The 23089-nt window shown below is 37.0% G+C and overlaps 1 protein-coding gene across 1 annotated transcript in view; it reads left to right on the forward strand.

Annotated features, from left to right (window-relative positions):
• Window positions 1-23089, forward strand: part of ROBO2 (roundabout guidance receptor 2) — a 722028-nt gene that overhangs the window by 387596 nt on the left and 311343 nt on the right. Inside the window, exon 2 of the mRNA XM_070943636.1 lies at window positions 37-363. Within this exon, the coding sequence (XP_070799737.1) occupies window positions 37-363 (327 nt within the window). The remainder of the gene's footprint in view (window positions 1-36; window positions 364-23089) is intronic.

The raw sequence follows: 23089 nt of genomic DNA on the forward strand, positions 1-23089 counted from the left end.
AAAATGGCTTACTGATTATTTTTTCTTTGTCATTAGGATCTCGTCTTCGCCAGGAAGACTTTCCTCCACGAATAGTAGAGCATCCATCTGATGTTATTGTTTCTAAAGGAGAGCCTACAACTTTGAACTGCAAGGCTGAAGGAAGACCAACTCCCATTATTGAGTGGTACAAAGATGGAGAGCGTGTGGAGACTGACAAAGATGACCCCCGTTCACATCGCATGTTGCTTCCTAGTGGATCTTTATTTTTCCTAAGAATTGTACATGGACGCAGGAGTAAACCAGATGAAGGAAGTTATGTTTGTGTTGCCAGGAACTATCTGGGGGAAGCTGTGAGTCGTAATGCATCTCTGGAAGTAGCATGTAAGTAATTCTAAACAACATCCAGACATTATGAAATATTTTGAATCATAGTGGAGAAATGTATACTTTCCACTATGCATTCCTAACTTTATTAATGTTATCCCAGTGGTGGGTTTCTACCGGTTCGCCCCGGTTCGGGCAAACCTGTAGTGGTGGCAGCGGGAGGCTCTGCCCAGATGTCATCATGGACACTCTGCGCATGTGCAGAAGCACCGCACGCATGCGCAGAAGCACTACACGCATGCACAGAAGTGCTACATGCATGCATGTGCTGCCGGTTCCAAACCAGTAGCGAAGGTAAGAGGAACCCACTACTGTGTTATCTGTAAAGTTTATGGGACTTTTAAAAGAAATACGCTTATTGTTTTGTTCATTGATACAACTTTGTTAATGATATAGTCATGCCTAACCATTTATGCTAAGATACCAGTTGGTATTCTATTCTATTTTGCTAGTGGGAATTATTACTGTTTTAGCAAATGTTTCATGAACAATGTTTTTTATGCTTTTAATGTCACTTTAGCTCTTCAAATAAATTACAATTTTTTAATAACTATAAACTATTTGTATTAATAAATCAAATATCCTTGTGATAATCTTACTTTCTTTTGCAAGTGTATTTAATGTCCATTTATAGTTAGCTATAATGAAATAATACCATAACAGTTTACAGAAATTACAGCATTTGCTTCTGTAACAATGGGCTATGAATATTTTGTTATCTTAACATGATTAGATCTCTTTTTATGCAAATGTAAATTGCTAAATACAAGTGAAATGATCATAAAAAATATATTGAAAAAGATATAGAGACAGAATTTGAATTTCATGTATAAGGTCTCTGCTTTGAAAGACTAGAGACAAGTCCTAATCTGGCTGACATTGCTTCTGATCTAGGCAGAGTTGGTTGTAGCACCAGAGATAGCAGCTGTAGCCCCAGCTGTTAAATTTGAGATAGCAGCTTGATCTATTGACCACTGCAAGAGAGGCTCTGGTCTAAATGAAAATTCATGAAAAATTGATGAAGTCCTGAGATTATTTTTTTTTCCTTTCCTTTTTCAGTACTATGCTACTCTAGTGAGAAAAGATTAAATGAGGTGTTGAATGTTTTAGCTGCAAGGAGGTTGTAGTTCAGAGGTCAGAAGTCACAAAGAAACTGATCATTTTCACTGTACCCTTTGGTTTAAATAAACCAGATCATTTATTAACTGGCTATGTATGTATGTATGTGTGTATATGTGTGCGTATATTTATACGTATATGTACATATGTACAAGTGTGGGTGGGTGTGTTTCCAATTTATTAATCTTTCCCAGAACAGGAAATTGATGTTGACAAAAATAATGATTGTATTCTAATTATTAACTTAGAAAAGAGAAGCAAGATTGAAATCTGAAACTGAAAGTAGTACTTTAGTTAACATATTCCAAAATGTTTTTGTATCATTTGTGGTCTTATTATTTGTGTATTATTTGAAATAGTAACATTTGAATTATTTCTTTAAAACCTAAAGTATATTTAACATTTTTATTTGTAAGCATTATTTGAGAATTTAGCAATAATTCTAAAACATAAACCAGGTATTTCAACCCAGTATCTCTAACTTTGATTAACATCCACCTAGTTTATAATAAGGATTAGATTCTAAGATTTATCTAAATAATACAAATTGTATCTAACCAATTTCAATGCAAATCACAGTTACCTTGATTAAATGCTCATAAAATTATAGGATCAGTTTAGAATAACATTTATTTAGCAATTAAAGGATTGATTTTCTCTAAAAGTACATTTTTTCTCAGATTTGGAATGTAAACAATTTTATATCTGAATTTTTTTAAAAAGAAAAAAATATTGTAAACAGTCCAGGCCCAAAGAGTCACATGGTTTGCAACACAAGCTGTATTAAGAATTATGAACTCTTTCCATTACATATAGTCTTCAACTTAACTACCACAATTGGGACCAAAATTTTGCTCACTAAGGGATGCAGTCATAAAGCAAGATGTCATGTGATGACATTGCTTAGAGACCACAATCTTAGTAATGCTAATTGCCATCATTAAGTAAATTTTACCAGTCAAGGACCCACCTAATTCATGCCATTGTGGGCTTGGTCCCTCCCACCCTGATCTTCAGTATGGTAAAAGATTGACTCCAAATCCTGCCACCTGTCTATATCACCCTATCTGTCCTATTAGTTTCCATATACCCTATCTTTGTGTCATACTTCTGGGCCCTGAAAACTGGTTTTGGTTGTTATCACTTCCTGCACATTTCTAAGAAAAATAATGGATATTTTAAGGACTTGAGAACTATTATGTTCACAACCCTACATGCTTTGCAACATCTTTTTACTTTACACTGCATAGCTCAGACAGGTTCTGTGTTCAGTCACTTTAATTTTTATTTGCCATGTTGAGTATATGAGATGCTATGAGCAAAGAGAAATAAAAAAATATTGAAAGCTAGAAAATCTGTGACTTTATGGGACAAAACAGACCTAAAATGCTAAAATATTTAAGTCATGATTAACAATAATTCCATGTCATTTAATAGTGATATAGAAGTAGTCTATTCTTTTTTTTCATCCTAAATATTAACAGCTATTAGACATTTGTTTTTTCCAACCTGAAATACTGTAAAATAATTCTTTTACTTAGTTCAATTTCTGCAAACTTTTTATGACATCATTTAATCAGGATTGTCTGTCAGTAACTGGTTCTTTTGATTACTTGTAAGTTCATGCTTGTGTCATCAGTGATAATTTATAGTCTTCTGTCAGCTTTTTTTTTCAGTTGCTTTTCATTTTTCCAACTGTCAGGATGTGCAGTAATTCTTGTCTTCACATTTATGCATCTAAAATATTTAAACATTTGTTTCATTTTAGTGCTTCCAGATGGTATTTTGCTTTTACTTCAACTGATATCTAATGATTTGTGTCTGAAGGTGTTCTCAGCCATTTACTCTAGTACAGTGGTTCTCAACCTTCCTAATGCTGCGACCCTTTAATACAGTTCCTCATGTTGGGGTGACCCCCAACCAGGGGTGGGTTCTAATTTTTTTTACTACCGGTTCTGTGGGCATGGCTTATTTTGTGGGCATGGCTTGGAGGTCATGTGACTGGGTGGGTGTAGCTAGCTGGTCATGTGACCGGGTGGCCATGGCTATGTGTATAGGGACTACTCGGAGGGCTGAAAAAAGTCATTTCTGACAGGTCCTCGCACTTTTGACTGGTCCTCACACTTATGACCATCCTCACATTTATGCCCTTGCAGCATTCTTAACAATCATGTCACTCATTTCACAACTGCTTCTTTTCACCATAGTGATAAGATAGGGCAAAAAACGTAAAATGTGAGGATAGTCGTAAATTCAAGGACTGGTCAAAAGTGCGAGGACCAGTCAAAAATAACTTTTTCAGCCCTCTGAGTAGTCCATATGCACAAAAGGACTACCCAGAGGGCTGAAAAAAGTGATTTCTGACAGGTCCTCGCACTTTTGACCGGTCTTCGCACTTATGACTGATCATCATTTATGCCCATTGTAGCATTCTTAACAACCATGTCATTCATTTCACAAATGCTTCTCTTCACCATAGTGACAAGATAGGGCAAAGACGTAAAATGTGAGGACAGTCGTAAATTTGAGGACTGGTCAAAAGTGCGAGGACCAGTCAGAAATAACTTTTTCAGCCCTCTGAGTAGACCATATGCATAAAAGGATACAGCAATAGAGAGGGATGAAGGAAGGGAAGGGAAATTAGAGTAGGAGTGAGGGTAAGAGAGGGAGGAAGAGAGGAGGAGAAGGAGAAAGGAAGAGGAAGTAGGGAGGAGAAGAAGAAGGTGGGGGGAAGAGAAAGTAAGAAGGAAAGAAAAGAGAGGGGTGGTAAGTTTGAGGAGAAAGATTGCTGTACAATAAAAAAGATGAAAGGGAAGAAAGCCAACCCCAAACAAATATAAAGATATTAAGATAAAGAATGAATTGTTAAACTTTAAAGAATAAAAGAGAACAAATATGAATAAATAGCAATAATTAGAAACACATATACAAACATACAATGTATTTTCTTTGAACAGAGTAGTTGGCCGGTTCACAAATTTAAACAGTGTTTAATCATTTCAATTAAATTTACAATTTCTATATTTCCTTTTTGCCATATTTATTCCTCATCTAGTTTTGTAAAACGCCAATATTACCCTTCATCCTCATCTCTAATCTTAATCAAATTCAATTTTTCCCTTCTATTCTATATTATACCTCTTCCCATTGTCATCTATTTTTATATTCATCCTCACATTGGTTAATTATGTAATATTACAGTTGTTTAATATAAATTCAACATTTTAATATAAATCAATTAGTTATATAACTACCTTTTTTGTATATTAATCAATATGAACATGAATATTCCAATTATTTCCATGCAATCCAATTTCATACAAATCAATTAATTATATTTACCAATAATAATAAACCAAATAATTTCCCCCATATATTCCTCCAAACCACAACTTAACCATTTCTGCTTTCAACAAAAATATACAATTAATAATATCTCAATTATTACAATTCCCTAGTTAAATAGAACTTTTTTTCTTTTGTGTTTTAAAATCTTGAACTCTCTTCTTTTTCCCTAAATTTCCCATTGTTTGCACCTACCTTTTTTGGTGAGGAAAAAGAAAAGAAATCTGCCTGGCTAATTTTCCAACGTTGCAGCAACAGCAAAGCCAACAGCCTGCTTTACTTTCAGTTTCGTTTTTCAGCAAAGCTAGGGGGAAAAAAATCTCTCCAGCAAGCAGCAGAGCCCTGAGCAAAACAGCTGAGAGCAAATCAGCTGAGAGTCGGGAGCCGATCTAATCAAGGGCTAATTAGCCTATGCTGAAGCTCCGTGGGCCAATAAAATTACAAAAAAACACCGAACCGTTTGTTAAATTGCTGGCTCGCCCGCCCCTCGCCCACCACTATTTATTGGCAGTAAATAGTGGTGCGGAGGGGCGGGGTGAGCCAGCAATTTAACAAAGCCCCGCGGCAAGAATTTAAACAGTTTTTTTTCCTCTAGCCATCAGCTGGGACTCAGGAGGCAGCAATATATTGGGAGTGGGTGGGGTAAGCGAACGGCCGGCGATCCAAGAGCAGAGAGTGAGGGTGAGTGAAGGCATGGGGGGGGCGAGAGAGGGCTTTGGCGACCCCTGTGAAATGGCCGTTCGACCCCCAAAGGGGTCGCGACCCCCAGGTTGAGAACCGCTGTTTTAGTACCATAATTTGAAATAATTGATTTTTCTTTATTCAGCCATTCTGATGAACCAGCTTTGGCAACTGGGAAAACCATGGCCTTGACAATGTACACTTTTATGGCAGTGTGATACCTCTGTACTTTAAGATTTGTCTAATTCTGTTGTAGTCTTTTTTCCAAATAGTAGCCATTTCTTTATTTCATCTCTATGGTCACTATCCCTGTGAGTTTTGAAGTTGACAGTATAGACTTCTATTACTTCTACTGCATTTCTATTCATGGTCTTGACATTGCCTATTGACATAATCTTATATTTGTTTTTAAAAATGCAAATATTTTGCCCTCCCACTTTCAATAAGAGATTTCTTCCTTGCTTCCAGGTTTCAGAGTGGTTTTATTAGCATATCCAAGATTTTGTTCCACAGATTAATTCAAATTTCTATTTTTTCTAGAAATGAAGATACAGTACCTACATATAAGCCAAAGAAACAAATCAACAGTATGAATCTTTGGAACGTTTTTTTTTTCTCTTTTGATCTATTGTGTTGATAAATATTCTGTTTGTTTCTTTGTGGTCACCATAAAATTCTTCAATAGGCAAATGAGTTGATCTGGTACTCATGCTATTAAGACCTATCGTCAATTCATTGCAATGTACGTAGTTAGAAACATTTTTATAATCAATAAAACAGTACTTGAGCATTATTTTGTTAGTATGTGAGAGAAGTGCAGCTGTTTGATAATCTGAATATTCTTTATGTCTGCCTTTTCTTTGAGACATAGCAGAATATAAATTGATTTTTTCCAATCCCTTGGCTGTTGCTTTCAAAGCACTTGTATAATCTTGTATTTTATCAACTGCAACTTTCCTGTTAGCAATATTTTCTTGGGCCCACTTAACCTCACTTTCTTTAATTCTTTGCTGTAGTTGAGTTTTCAGTCCATCATATCTATTCTTGATTTAGGAATCAATGTACAATTTTTCTTCATTGTTTCATCAATTTTATACCTCATCTAATCTGCATCATTTAATTTTTGTAATTTGTGAAAAAAACAACCCTAAACCATTGTCTCCTTAATTATAAACCTTCATTTTTATGTCTTATTTATTTTGATATAATCCTTTCTCCCCATTTCCTCTTCTGTAGAATTCAGAATTTAGTTGGACTAATTTGGCTTGTCTTGCTTTTTTTTGTCTTTTTTAGCTATTTGCAACCTGTCAACATGCAACCATTTTGCCTTCCTTTGTTTTCTTCTAGATTTTTTTAGCAGTCTAGAATATGTTAGGAACTCTGTAATTTATTAAAACTGACCTTACCTTGTGCTCGCTTCGGCAGCACATATACTAAAATTGGAACGATACAGAAAACTGACCTTACCTTCACTACATTTTATTGCTGATGTCATATTTTGTTAATCAGATGATTCTGCTTTTAGTTTAGTTACAATTTTGAGCTCAGACAGCACAGGGAATAATTTTTACTAACTGAACACAGGTTCCTTATATTTGTTTTCAGATTACATAGTTTGGTATATCTAGTATATCCATTTGCAAAATTGTCTTTTAGTAGACGGAAGAAGATATTTACTATAGACCCGTGATGGCAAACCTATTACACGGGTGCCACAGGTGGCACGCGTAGCCATATCAGTGGGCACGCCAGCTCAGTTCTGGCGCACATACGTGTACCGGCCAACTGATATTTTGGGCCTCCTGGGCCCACCAGAAGTAGGGAAACTGGCTATTTCCTGCCTCCAGAGGGCGTGGGTAGGTGGGGAACGCCTGTTTTTCTTTCTCACCTGGCTCCAGATCCTCTCTATGCATCTGGGGAGGGTGAAAACACCCTTCCCCACCCCCTCGGAGGTCTTCCAGAGACCCCAAACAGCCCGTTTCCCAACTTCCGGTTGGACAGGAAGTGACGTTTTCTGCTGTCCCCAGTCTCCAGAGCCTCTCTAGGATTGCAATTGGGCATGCAATACTTTCTGATGTCATAAATCCATCTTGTTTTAGGTCTCTTTTGTGGAATCCATTCTATGACTCCCTTAGTCCACCTGCCATCAATTCTTCTTGCTTTGTGATCAGCCCATTTCCATTACAATTCTTATACTCTGTTGATGATATCGTATACTTTTGTTTTTTCTCTAATCCATGTGCAGATCTTTCTATCTTGTCTTCTGATGCTGAGCATGTATCTTTCCATGGCTCTTTGTGCCACTTGTAGATTTTCTATAGATTGTGAGGCTAGTGGCATATGTTAGAACACTGATAGAAGACTTTACTCTTCAGGCATAGGGTGGGAGAGTCTTAACAATTACGTTTAGCTTGCCAAATGCCTGCCTACCTGCATTCGGCAGGCAGGTTTAGAATATTACAATGTAATTTTAGACAGGAATATTAAAATTGTCTGCAGTGAAGAATATTGAAAGTTGCTTTGTATCTTCTTTTTTATTTCTTTTTCATTTTTTTTCCTGTCCTTTACTTTGCTTGTTATCCTTTTCTAGTTTTTTTCTAGGCCTAAGCAAGTAGTATTGACAGTCTACTGTCAAATCTATCTGTCAGATTTTGGTCATTTTTTTTTCCAGTGTAGATAATGTATTTCATATTGAATGAGATGGACAAATGAGGTTCTCCAAATGGATTTGTTTCACCCAAAATCTTAGGTGAAATAATCTTGCCTGGCCGTCAAAGCAGGGGTGAAATCTAAATATTTTTGCTACTGGTTCTGTGAGCGTGGCTTAATTAGCGGGCGTGGCTTGGTGGTAAGGTGACTAGGTGGGCGTGGCCAAGTCAATGTCACTTCTTTGCCCTTTTTTAACCTTTAACCACTTTACACACACACAACACAACACAACACAATTGGCTCACCCACAATATAAAAACAGCTGTGCTAGACCCAAAATGGCTCCTGCAACAAGCAGGAACCTCACACAGCCACAAAAAGCCCAAAAAACCAACTTTCACACTTTACACACACACAACACAACTGGCTCACCCACAATGTAAAAGCACCTGTGCTAGACTCAAAATGGCCCCGCAACAAGCAGGAACCTCACACAGCCACAAAAAGCCCAAAAAACCAACTTTCACACTTTACACACACACAACACAACTGGCTCACCCACAATGTAAAAGCACCTGTGCTAGACTCAAAATGGCCCCGCAACAAGCAGGAACCTCACACAGCCCCAAAAAGCCCCAAAAAACAATTTTCACACTTTACACACACACAACACAACACAACCGGCTCACCCATAATGTAAAAGCAGCTGTGCTAGACCCAAAATGGCCCCTGCAACAAGCAGGAACCTCACACAGCCACAAAAAGCCCAAAAAACCAACTTTCACACTTCACACACACAAAATTCCACATACAGCTTTGTGAGATTTTGTGTGTTTGTGTAGTTAGAGTGAAACACTACAGAAACACACTAAATCTCAGAAAGCTGCACAAATATTTTATTTTAATTTATTTTTATTTTTATATAAAAGCAGCTGAATTTAAAACTCCCTAAACTTTAGGACTTCCGGCGGTGACGTCAGCGTGTAAGGAACGAGGGGAACGAGGCTCCGTCCCCGAAGTTCCAAATTTCTTGATTGGAAGCCGTTTTTGGCACTATCGACCACGGAGAGGTCGATAGAAAAAGGAGGATTCTCTAGGACCTCGGTGTGACAGCAATCACCCCGAAGGTTCAGAGAAAAACCCCCTAACTCCAGCCGGGAAAAAACCAGCCATCTTCGCTGGCCGGAGCGCTGTCAACCGACAAGTGTGGAAGCGAAGATTGTAAAGAGAAACATCGGTAATGGACTAAGCTAATCGAAATACGAAGGTATAATCATAAGGATTTAAAGACATTGGCGAGAATAGGACTCCAAAAAGCGGCGGCAAGATCGTCAGGCAAGCGGCGAGAGACAGTGACCGGAGCGAAGTCTAATATCCACAGTGACAACGCAGATTTGATTGGCGAAAGGAACGAGCGACAGAAGGAAAAGGATTATAAGTAAGCGGTGGATTACAATTTTACAATAATATATCTTGATTTAACAAGGGAAAAAGATTAATTAAGAGAGTGACTGTAGAAAGTGAAACTCAAAGAACTGAGACTATTTAAGACTGTTGTGGGCAGAAGGAAATCAGCTGAACGGTAGCGAATGGCGGATTGAGGATTGAGGATTGAGGATTCGGAGAAGGAAACTTTTACTTTGTATCCAGCGGCAACAACAAACTCAAACCACAGACACGGGATTTGCAACGAGACATTAGACACATTGACGCTGTTGGTAAATGAGATACAATTTGCTACACAGGAAAATCGGAACAACTGACTCACGGATTTAATAGAAGCTATTGCAATAGAACTGTGAAAGCTGGGTGAAAAGAAGGCGAACTGAATAACGAAGAAAGAAGGAGAAGGAAGTAATCCTAATTGGTCTGAAAGTGATATAGTGGAGAACTTTAAACATTAAATTATTAAAATATAGTTATTTCATTTACTTTTCAAAATCCAAACTTAAAACTTACTTAACTTTGCTTAAAGAATACTAATATTAAAATTTGAAGTTATTATAATATATATCAAAGAATTGATTTAATATTATTTTTCTTTTTATTGTTTTATGGTTTCCCACCCCATTGAAATAAGTTTATAGATTTTACAGTAATATATTAAGGGGAATTATATTGTGTATTGATTAGAAAGTTAGATATTAACATAGACATTGCAAAGAGACTGTTATAGATATTATTAAGGAATAATAACTGTGATAATTAATACAAGCAGTATATACTGGTAATTGTGATATAACTTAATAGAATATCTTAGATGATTTATAGGGAATCTTAAATTCCATTGATTTATTACATAAAGGTTACATAGGAATTGCTTAGTGTTAAAGTGAACTTAAGTATTGTGAAACCAGAAAAGTAAGAATATAAACGTGATTTATCATTAATATAACTTGGTATTTAAATATTAATTGTATTATATTGTATAGGAACAAGAATAGAAGAATGAATTGCTAAAACACTGTATTTTCCCCCTAACCCCTCTGAATTAATTAACCTGATTCTTATATAACGATATTTCATCTACCCCCAACCAAATCAGTGTATGAAAATTTGGGGAAAAATAACACAAAAAACGATGGCAACATCTCAATAACAATAACTAAAGCAGGGAAAAAATTAACACCCACACAATCTTCACCTGCACAACAAAAAACCATAGACACGATGCTAACTACAGACAAGGAAAAAGCTGCCACTGCACACAACATACAGAATATACAGTCTATATTAGCTATGGTCCAGGAGGGGATGAACAAGACCCAAGAAACAATAGCGAATAATCATGAAGAAACAAAAAAGAACCACGAGGAACTGAAATCAGAAGTAGGACAAATAAATGATAATATAAAAAAAATGGACGACAAGATTGAGAGAATACAACAAAATGTAGTTAAAAACGAAGAACGAATTCAAAACATGGAAGCTAAAATGGTCTTAACTGAGAAAAAGATGGATAACATCGAACAAAATCAAATGGAGTTAAATAGAGAACTCGAAGAGTCAATTACCCATCTAGAATTAGAAAAGGCGTCATTCTTTTTACAGTTTCAAAATATTGCAGAAACAAAAGGAGAAGATCTAAGGGACCTGATGACAGATATATTAGTAGAGGCTACCCAGAAGGAAAAAAACGATATTAGTAGGGAAATTGACAAAATTTATAGAGTTCATACGAACTACGCTCGTAGGAACAAACTACCTAAAGAAATACATGTTAGATTCGCATGCAAAACCGTAAAAGAAGAGATCTACACATTAATGAGAGAGGGAAAACCCTGTTATAAAGGAAAAGAAATAATAACCTTAAAACAAGTTCCAAGAAGAATAAGAGAATACAGAAAAAATTATAATTTCTTGACAACCCTACTGAATCAACATAAAATAATGTTCCGCTGGCTGGTGCCAGAGGGAATTCTAATATCTTGGGACGACAAAAAATATAAAATCGATACGATAGAGAAGGCACAAGAATTTCTTGACACTCACTTTATAATAGAAGAGGAACAGGAAACTAGACGTGATTCGGAAAATACAAACCAGGAACACTCCACGGGGGAAACAAAAAAAGAAAAGGAAGAGAAGGAGGCTAGGGAAAGGGAGAAGATGGAGAGAGAAGGGGCTAGGGGGAAAACACAAATGGTAACAAGAAACACAAGTAGACTTAGACTAACAAAGAAAAACTAAAGGAAATGGGACGAGAGTTGAAATTAATTTCAATCAATATAAACGGCCTTAATCTACCAACCAAAAGAACACATACTTTCAAAAAACTACAAAAATTAGACATAGACATTATCAACTTACAAGAAGTACATATCAAAAAACAACATCAACAGTTATTAGAAAATAGAAGACTTGGAACATTATTCACCTCACTATCAGATAAAAAAAAAAGAGGCATTGCAATATACATTAAAAGCCATATTCAGGCAAAACAAATCTACACAGATGGAGATGGCAGGATACTAATGATAGACATTAAGATGGAGGCCCAAAATATGCTACTGATATCAATATATGCTCCGAACGGGAACCAAAAAGAATACTTCAAAAAAATACATAATAAAATTAAAGAATTAGATTACGAACATATATGCATAATAGGGGACTATAATGCAATCGTGGATATGGATTATGACTATCAAAGTAATAAAAAAAATAAATCTAGGAAACAGACACTACCTGACACCTTTAAGGATATAATTCAAGAGTTACAACTGAAAGATGCCTGGAGAGAATTGAATAAAACTAAAAAACAATATACATATTACTCAAATCCCCACCAGTCCTGGTCCAGGCTAGATATGGCCTGGATGACTGCAGAATTAAGAGAAAACATAAATCGAAATTACACCGAATGTATGGGCAGACCATAGTCCTATAACAATAGTCTGGAAAGGCCAGCAAAAAAGAGGAAGATGGATGATGGATAGAGAGATTATCAAAGATAAAGAATACATAGAGATGATAAAGAAAGAGATGGAGATATTCTTCCAAATCAACAAGAGGGAACAAACATCATTGCAAGTTCTATGGGATACCACAAAAGCATATATAAGAGGACTAACAATTTCATTTAAGGTGAAGAAAAATAGAGAGAAACAGCAAAGAAGAAATAATTTATTGATTGACCTTGCAAAACAGGAAGCAGAATTACAGAATAGACCCGACAGGAAAGAGATCAAGGAAAAAATAAACTTTATTAAACATGAAATAAACTTAATAATAACAACAGAAATAGCAAGGAAAATCAAAATGGCAAAACAAAACCAATTTGAATTCGCAAATAAAACAGGACGTTGGTTGGCCTATAAGTTAAAGAAAGAAAAGGACAAAAGACTAATACATCAACTTCAAGATGAACAAGGGCAATTGCAGCATACAGATGAGGAAAAAAAGCGAATCGTAAGAAACTTCTATCAGGAACTATATACACAAGAAGAAATCCAATTGGAAAAAGTTAAAGAGTATATCAATAAAACCAACATTCAAGAAATAAAGGAAACTCAAAGAGAACTCTTGAACAGACCAATATCGATGTCAGAATTAATTGAAGCAAAGAAGAAACAGAACAACAATAAAACACCAGGTCCAGATGGCATCCCGGCGGAATTTTACAAAATTGAGCACCAGCCAATAGATGATGTTTTATTACAAGTCCTGAATGAAGCAATTCTAGAAGCCAAAACTCCCAAATCATGGACAGAGATAATTATTACATTGATACCCAAAGAAGACTCAGACCTCACCCAAACTAAAAACTACAGACCCATATCGCTTCTAAATGCAGACTACAAATTATTTACATCAATTATGGCCCAGAGAATGAAGAAAATTATCGTGGATTATATCCATCCAGACCAAAATGGATTTATTCCAAATAGGCAAATCAATAAGAACACAAGAACAATAATCAATGTCCTGGAATACTATGAGCAAAAATCGGATGAAAAAATGGCCTTACTTTTCCTTGACGCACAGAAGGCGTTTGACAACCTTAATTGGGGATTCTTAACATTGCAGTTAGAAAAAATGGGAACCGGCGATAAATTCCTAAATATGATCAAAACAATATACTCCGACCAAACCGCAAAGATATGGATAAACGGAGAGACAACAGACCAATTTAAAATATCCAAGGGGGTGAGACAAGGATGTCCTCTCTCTCCTATACTATATATATTAGCACTGGAACCACTGTTGAACGAAATTAGGAATGACATGAAATAAAAGGATTAAGAACAAAAACCAGGAGTATAAACTACAAGCGTTCGCGGACGATGTAGTATTTATTTTAGAAAGACCAAAACAATCAGGATTGAATTTATTAAGGAAGATAGAACAATATGGTGAAGTGGCAGGATTGAAAATTAATAGACAAAAAACAAAACTACTAACTAAAAATTTGACAAAAACCCAGGAGAAAGAATTGGAGGAGACGCTAGGAATACAAACAACAACAAAAATAAAATACCTAGGAATTTGGCTTACCAATAAGGTATCATCTCTTAAAGAAGATAATTATAATAAACTGGCCAAACAAATCCAAAAGGACTTAGAGGCATGGAGTAAATTGAGACTATCGCTATTAGGCAAAATTGCTTCAATCAAAATGACAATTTTACCGAAATTATTATACCTATTTAGAACAATACCGATAAATCCAGGGAAATCATATTTCAAAGATCTTGATAAAATGACTTTAAAGTATATATGGCAAGGGAAAAGAGCCAGGATTAAACTGAAGCACCTACAGGACACTAGAGAAAAAGGTGGCCTGGGACTCCCAGATTGGCAAATTTACTACACTGCAACAGCTTTAACTTGGATCAAAGATTGGATGACACTCGAAGATAAACGAACATTAGCATTAGAAGGATTTGACCTATCGAAAGGCTGGCACGCATTCTTATGGGAGGAAAAACCCAGGCAACATGAGCACTTCAGGAGACACTATATTAGAGGAGCATTGGCAAAAATTTGGACCGAAATAAGGAGAAAACACTACGATAAAATCCCAAGATGGTTATCAATCAAATTTATCCGAACACAATGGATATAGACAAGATGAAAACCTATGACGAAGTGTTGAACACAGAGGGAGAAATGAAAACAAGAGACGAACTGAGACAACAGGGCACGGACATTGACTGGTGGCCGTATTTACAGATAAAATCAAGATATAAAATCGATATAAAAAATTTGGAATCCAAAAAGAAAGAAATGAACTAGATAAAATCATAATGCAATCAGAGAATAAATTAATAACTAAAATATATAATTATCTATTAAAATACAAATTGGAAGAAAAAGTGGTGAAGGAAAATATGATTATTTGGGCTAAAAATTTTGGATATAATATTAACCTAGAAAATTGGGAGAAAATGTGGAAGGTAAATACTAAGCTGACAATGTCCGTGCCCTACAAAGAAAATACATACAAGATGTTTTATAGGTGGCATCTCCCCCCGGCACGCCTGGCAAGGATGTTCCCTAATGCGAATCAGAACTGTTGGAAGGGGAAACACAGAAGGGGACCTACTACCATATGTGGTGGTCATGTCCAAAGGCCAAATATTTTTGGAAAACAATTCAAAATCAGCTGGAAGAAATCACCACCCAAAAAGTGCCCCTCAGACCTGAAACATATCTACTAGGAATACTGACAAAGGACTATAAAAAAGAGACACAATACTTGATAATACATATCCTGACCGCAGCCAGAATCACTTTCGCACAAATGTGGAAATTAGAGGACACGCCATCAGAAGAAAAAATAATACAAAAAACAATGGAATGTGCGGAAATGGACAAATTTACCAAAGAGATACAGGGAAAAGAAGATTCAGATTATTACTTAATCTGGCAGAAATGGTACAACTGGTTAGATAAAAAGAACACGAAATAAGGGAATACCACCCAATGATACAAAAATAAGGAAATAAAATGAAATATCGTTGTATAAACATTGATACATGATGAAAGATAAATATACATAGATATATAGATATATAATTACCGAAGTAGCTCTATTTTTAAAGTTCAAGCTGTAAGACTTGACCTCTCTGTATAGTTAGTTTATGTATAGTTTGTTTTAATGTCTACGTCTGTATATGTATGTTTGTTTATAAAAAATTAAAAAAAACAATTTAAAAAAAAAATAAAACTTCCTAAACTTTAAATGGCTAGGTCTAAAAAAAGAACAACTAAAAAAAAACCCCAATTAACTATTTTTTTAAAGCTCCCAAAGGGGAAAAAACCTTACCCAATAGAACAGGGGTCTCCAACCTTGGCAACTTTAAGACTTGTGGACTTCAGCTCCCAGAATTCCTCAGCCAGCTTTGCTGGGAGTTGAAGTCCACAAGTCTAGGCAGGAAGACAGGCAGGCAGGCAGAAGGAGCTGCTCACTGATGAGCTTGATTGGAGGCAGGGAGATTCAGTTGTTTGCTGATGCATGGATTGCGATCGTCATGCGATCAGCAGCTAAGGTAAGCAAGCTGGAGGCTGGGAGGGGGGGGAGAAAAAAAAGAAACTTTTTTTCTTTTACATGGTTCTGGCGATCCAAGCTGAGTTGCCTGATTAGCAGGCAACTCAGCTGGGATCGTCAGAGCTTGGCTGGTCAGAGCCATTCAAAAGGAAAAAAAGGCTCTGATGAGGCCTGACGGGGCTCAGCTGGGCATGGGGGGCTGGGACAGGGATTTTTGCTACCGGTTCTCCGAACTGCCTGCCGCCATCACTACCTACTCGCCCGAACCGGTCTGAACCGGGAGCATTTCACCCCTGCGTCAAAGGATCTATAGTCTAAGAATTATTAATATGGTAATGGCAATAGAATTCAAGTATGGAATGTGTGCTATTGATTTTAAGAATTTTGTTTGTATTTATTCAAGGAATCGAGGAATTTTGTAAGCACATATCTGAGATTCATATTGCACTATTCTAAGAACCTTGGCTTTGAATACTTTAATTGCTGCAGGGACAAACTTGTCAAAAGGCAGAGTGGTTATCTTCAAAGATACTTTTGAGCTTTTGTAGCTAACTCTCTTATTTGATGATCCCAGCATGTGGATGAGTGGAAATGAATACTTAGGAATTTGAATGAGGTATCTGTCTTTAATTGTCCAGCTTCATGGATTATCAGACTGTCTTCTGAAAAAGATGAGAACTTCCATTTTTTGGAAGTTTATTTTTAACTCTTTTCTATCACAGTAAGTTGAAAGCTCTTTGAGATCTCCATATAGCCCAGTTTTTAACTTGAAAAATATAATTAATCATCAGCTTATCAAAGAATAAAGCTTAGATCATGGGTGAAGAATGGGGGATAGAAATCTGGATTGGCAAGAATTTCAACATTATAACTAGTGTTAATCATTAGGTTAAACCATAGGGGAATATGTCAAAATAAAGCAATCAAAATAAAGGAAGATATATTAACACCTGAGGTAATGAGAGTTGCCGATTTTCAAAGCCTGTTTTACCAATAATAGTATGATAGTTAAGATATGATAGTATGATAGAAAACAGGAGACTATGAGCTGTAGTGCCATTTTAGGTTTGAAAAGTGGCACTAGAACTCTTAGGTGACTTTGGGCAAGCGACTCTTTCTCAGCCCAACCCACCTCATGGGGTTATTGTTGTGTGGAAAACTGGAGAAGGAGTGTTAATGTACAGTGGTGGGTTCCTCCCGGTTCGGTCCGGTTCGGCCGAGCCGGTAGCGGTGACGATATGACGTCACCGAACCGGTTCTCCCCCCCCTGCCCTCCCCCCCACGTTATTCTTACCTTTTATTTGGTCCCACCCCCAATCTATTGCTGCCTCCTGAGTCCCAGTTGATGACTAGAGGGAAAAAAACTGTTTAAACTCTTGCCGCGGGGCTTCAAAGGGCCATCCTACAGCTGATCAGTGTTAAAAGCAAACAAATGAGTCGGGTCGTAAGTGCGAGGACTGGTTGTAAGTGTGAGGACCTTCCAGAAATGACTCTGACCAGCTAGCCACGCCCACCTAGTCACATGACCTCCAAGCCACACCCACAAAATAAGCCACGCCCACAGAACTGGTAGTAAAAAAATTTAGAACCCACCCCTGGTTATGTATATTTATCCCCTTGGATTATAATAATATAATAGTAATAAAGGTGGGATTAAAAAGTAATAACTTTTATTAATTAAATAAATTAAAAAGTTAGGGTTATTAAGAAAATTACCCAGTATAGAACACAACAAAGAAATGTTGTTCCAATGGCTAAGCATTATTTGTGAATCTTTATTGGCAAAATTGCTACTGACATTCCTGATTTGTTGTTAGGTTTCTGATTTAGTTTATCCTTTCTTTTTATTCATTGCACTCCGGTTATTAAATCCTTTGGATTTTAGAAGAACCAGTCAGTGAAAATATTTTTTTTGGGGGGGGGGGGCTTTAATTTATATGCCACACTTCTCTGGAGACTCAGGGCAGCTTACAGTGCGTTAAGCAATAGCCTTCATACTTTTGTGTATTTATACAAAGTCAGCTTATTGCCCCCACAATCTGGGTCCTCATTTTACCTACCTTTGAAAGGATGGAAGGCTGAGTCAACCTTGAGCCTGGTGAGATTTGAACTTGCAGTAATTGCAAGCAACAGATGTTAATAACAGTGCTGCTTGCAATTACTGCAAGTTCAAAGTTTCCTTCTGCTAAAGTATTCTGAAGTGAAGAATTCCCTTAATCATAACCTCAGAATTGTTACTGTCGTTTTCTGACTCTCTTTGACCCTCTGCCCACACTGGGACCAGAAGCGAAATATTTCTTTGCCAATTCTACTTTAAAAAAGAAAAAAGAATGGCTATTTGTAACTTTAAATCAAGACCTAAAATAAGAAGTTGGTTTTTATACATCTATTTACATATTTATTTCCAGTAATTGATGGAAAGAATTGTCTTCCATATGCTGATGCATACTTCAAAAATGAAGTTTATAGTATTGCTATCTGACAGAAATTAATGAAACTCATTATCAGTATTGTAACCGGACGTGCTAAATGACTCATTGAGGTGGGCTAAAAATAATGTCAAAATATATACAAAATATTACCAAAATAAAAACAACTATAATAAAAGAGGAGAAGGACAAATATTGCAAAGGGCCTGGAATGTAATAAACATAATGGCTCAGACATTTTTCACAAGTATTAGGCCACACATTCCCCATCTTGTACCTGTGTATTTGATTTTGGTTTCCAGCATGAATTAGTTGGGGTGGGTGATGGTTTGTAATTAGAAAACATATGTCAGCTTTTCTTGACACAAAACACATGTTTGATCAGAGACACAATAGGTCACCTTCCCTTACCTGCAAGGTAACTGTAAGAAAATATTACAGATTTTATAGAATTTGGGATGAGATGAGATGTGATGAGGTAAAACCATGAATGGAATGGAATGGAAATTTAAGATTGTTTTACTCATGGGCTAAATATGACACAAAGACAGTATTCTGGGACTGTAGAGAAAGGCAGTCTCACAATACTGTGGGACTGTAGAGAAAGTTAGGCACTATCAGGGCATAATTATGCTATGTTAAAGAACTAGCAGAAACAGAGCTTTGATTTTGGTCTTTAAATTTTGCTGATTGATAGTTTTGTTTACATCTCTCTTGCTATGTATATGAGGCATAAAAAATAGGATGAACAAACATTGTCAACTATTTTTTTTTATCAGCTACCTTAGAGTCCTCAGTTGAGATGACCTCTGAAGTGAGTGGTGTAGTGAGTGATGTAGTTAATGAGATCAAATGACTTTATGACCTCAACCCCTTGTGGCCTTAGCTCTCCTCATCCATCTTCTTGGACCAACTGATAGTGAAGCATCCGTGGAAACAGGATTAAACAAGTGTGAACAAACAAGTTCAAGAGCGTCTGTTCCCGCCTTAACTCAGGACAGTAGAAAAAAATGACACACTAATCTTGGAACTGCAGTGTTGAAGGTATAATATTTTGAATAAATAATTATTGTTGTAAAAATGTTACAGCAGTTTATAGTAAGTTGCTTAGCAAGCTGTGGGGTTTGATTTAGCCCTAGTGGGAGAGCATCACAGTGGAGCTGTTTGATCAAATAACAATAGATCCCATCTCCCCCCCCCATCCTGCCCTCACCCTCCCATTTGTAATTGGATTTTAGTGGTTGGCATTAATTTATTTGTGTTGTGTGGGTATACGTGTGATTGTAAGCTGCCCAGAGATATCTTGTGGTAAGAGGGGCGACCAATAAATTTTATAAATAAATAAATAAATAAATAATAAATACATTCATTGTTATTCATGTAGCTAGTATCATAGCCCATTCTATAGCAGATAATGCATTTTTAAGAGAACCTTTCTTCTGCAGAAAGGAAGTATATGAATTTACAGCTCAATATCAGTATAAACTGATATTTGTTGTAGATTTATTTTGAACAAAAAAATGACAACATGGAATACAATGCATTGAATCGGCTACAACCTGTTTTTTATTATAGTACAGGAAAGGGACAAGGGGCAAGGGACAAGGGGCAAGGGGCAAGGGGCAAGGGGAGGCGAGGCGAGGCGAGGCAAAGCAAGGCAAGGCAAGGCAAATATTACTATTAACCCTGTATACATGGGCATCTGCTAAGCTAAGGAAACAAATGATGAGAAAGGTTTGAAAACACATAAATGTCACAATTTATATGCTTGGAGCCATATGCAGCAATGTGATGGTAGCATTTGTGTGATACCATTTTGGCATCCTTGTGGTTTACTTATACCTATACACAAGTAAGATTATATCATGATATTCATGCTTAGAAGTAAATAAATTATACTAAACTTAGTGGCCATACCTTTTATTAGAATCTGGTTTTAATAAAATAAAACCATATGGGCATATGGTTCTGAACTGTACTAGGCTTATGCCTAATTTAGGAAAACCATTAAGCATGATTGTCTTTTGAAGTGTTTATTTATAATGAATGTTCCATATAAGAAGTAAAAAAAGACTATAGGAAAAAATTTAAATACATTCTAAATAATATTAATTGAAAAATTAACATTTACTAAAATACTTTTTTCCAACATAAGGTATTTTTAACAATATTGAGTATTTTTATTCAGCAATTTCTCCCTTTCTGGATAGAAAATTGGACACATTTTGTTGGCTACAGATATACCTCATACTTTCTGAATAAGGAATACAGGATAATTGATATAATGAGTTGTCTATATTTTAAGATGAAATGACGATTTATTCCAATGTATGTTTCATTGTAGTTGCTTTGTAGGGAGAAACAAGATAGAAGTGGTTAGAATTCCTTCTTTCTACAAAGCTACTGGTGGAGCAAATGGTTTTATATAGTTTAATAAAAACAGCCATAGGAGACTAAGCATAAATAAGAGAAAAGGCTTAGCTTACCCTGCTAAGCACTTGCTCCCCTGAAGCTGTCATTATTTATTTTCAAGGTTTGGTATCAATGATAGTAATATGATATATTACAGTCTAAATTGAAAGAAGTTGCTTGTGCTCTGATTCAGTTTTTAATTGGTGATGATTCTTCTTATGTTCTGTGTTTCATTTTACCCTAATGGCAAATTATCTTGATAGATGATCATTCGTGAATTATTCTAAAATGTCTTCAGAGATACTTAGTATAATGGCCATCCTCACATTTTGTTAAGTGCCAACTGAGGCATAAGGAACTTTTTATTAAAGGAAACAATTAAAGAAGAACTATTATTATAGGAAATAAACTTGATGAAAATAATAAATGAAAAGAGAAATGAGGAAATTAGCACATTAGAAAAAGGTAACATAGCCAATAAAGGAATAGAACAAATTACAAAAAAGTATCTGAAGTGGTAATTGAATGGAATAACTCAGAAGTGTTTGTGTCCATTCTTAATAACATTTTAAAGTTCATTTCATAGTTTATTCCTCTAGTTCCAAGTCACTGAGATTCAGAACTTCAGAATGATTTCTGATGTTTTCCTTAAAAATGGGGGTATATGATTGGCTTACTTATTCCAGTTCAGCTAACTTTAAACTTACTTATTAGCAATTAGTGATCTGTTCCACAGTTAGCCCCTGCCCATGTCTTTGCTGTAATAACTGAACTCTTCCAACTTCTACCATTAATCAGCATGATGAATATGCTCTAGGTCTCATGAATTAAGTAGTGTTATGTGACAGGATCCATGAAGTGTGTTTTCTCTGTAGTGATGTCTGTCTTGGGGGGGGGGAGGTTATTTGGAGGTTTATATGGCTTCCATCCTTATGATAGTAAGACATCTGTTAAAAGCCAGTCTCTTCCCATATCTTTGGGACAGGATGATGATTGAATCATTGTTGTATGTATTTGGTACAGTACAGATGCTTGTTTTCAGACCATGCATAACTTTTTATTTTGTTATACTGTGTCTTTTTTTCAAAGCCACCCAGAACCCTTATGTTGGATGGCCACCACATTATACAAATAAATAAATAATCTTCTATAGCCTATGCCAGTGATGGCTAACCTTTTTGCCGTTGTGTGCCAAAAGCGGAGAGAGCATGGGGGGGGGTCACGTGCATGCATGCTCACACCCATAATTCAATGTCCCCCACCCTCTGTGCATGCGTGCCTGCCCCCCCCCCTCCCGTGCCCTGTTTTGGGCCTAGCAGGCCTCCCTGAAGTCTCCGGAGGCTGGAAATGTCCCATTTCCAGACTTCTGGTAGGCCCAGTAGGCCCATTTTTCACCCTCCCAAGGCTCCAGAGGCTTTCATGGAGCCTGGGGAGGGTGAAAATGGCCTCCCCCACCCCTAGAGGCCCTCCAGAGACCAGAAACTGCCAATTTCCCAACTTCCTGTGGGTTTTCGCCCTCCCTAGGCTCCAGAGGCTTTCTTGGAGCTTGGGGAGGGCGAAAATGGCTTTCCCCCGCCCCCCCGGAGGCCCTCCAGAGACCAGAAACTGCCAGTTTCCCAACTTCCTGTGGGTTTTCACCCTCCCTAGGTTCCAGAGGCTTTCTTGGAGCCTGGGGAAGGCGAAAATGGCCTTCCCTGCCTCTCTGGAGGCTCTCTGAAGGCCAGAAATAGCTCATTTCCTGACTTCTGGTGGGCCCGGAAGGCCAGTTTTTCACCCTCCCAAGGCTCCAGAGTTTTTCTTGGAGCATGGGGAGGGCAAAAATGGCCTTCCCTGCCCCCCCGGAGGCCCTCCAGAGGCCGGGAACAGCTCCTTTCCTGACTTCCAGTGGGCCCGGAAGACCTGTTTTTCACCCTTCCAAGGCTCCAGAGGCTTTCTTGGAGCATGGGGAGGGCAAAAATGGCCTTCCCTGTCCCCCCGGAGGGCCTCCAGAGTCCGGGAATCCCCCCTTTCCTGACTTTCTGTGGGTTTTCACCTTCCCTAGGCACCAGAGGCTTTCTTGGAGCCTGGGGACAGCAAAAATGGCCTTCCCTGTCCC

Source organism: Pituophis catenifer, unplaced genomic scaffold (genome assembly GCF_029215685.1).
Source record: "Pituophis catenifer annectens isolate HBS135680 unplaced genomic scaffold, rPitCat1.0.hap2 SCAF_4, whole genome shotgun sequence".
NCBI classification, from domain to species: Eukaryota; Metazoa; Chordata; class Lepidosauria; order Squamata; family Colubridae; genus Pituophis; species Pituophis catenifer.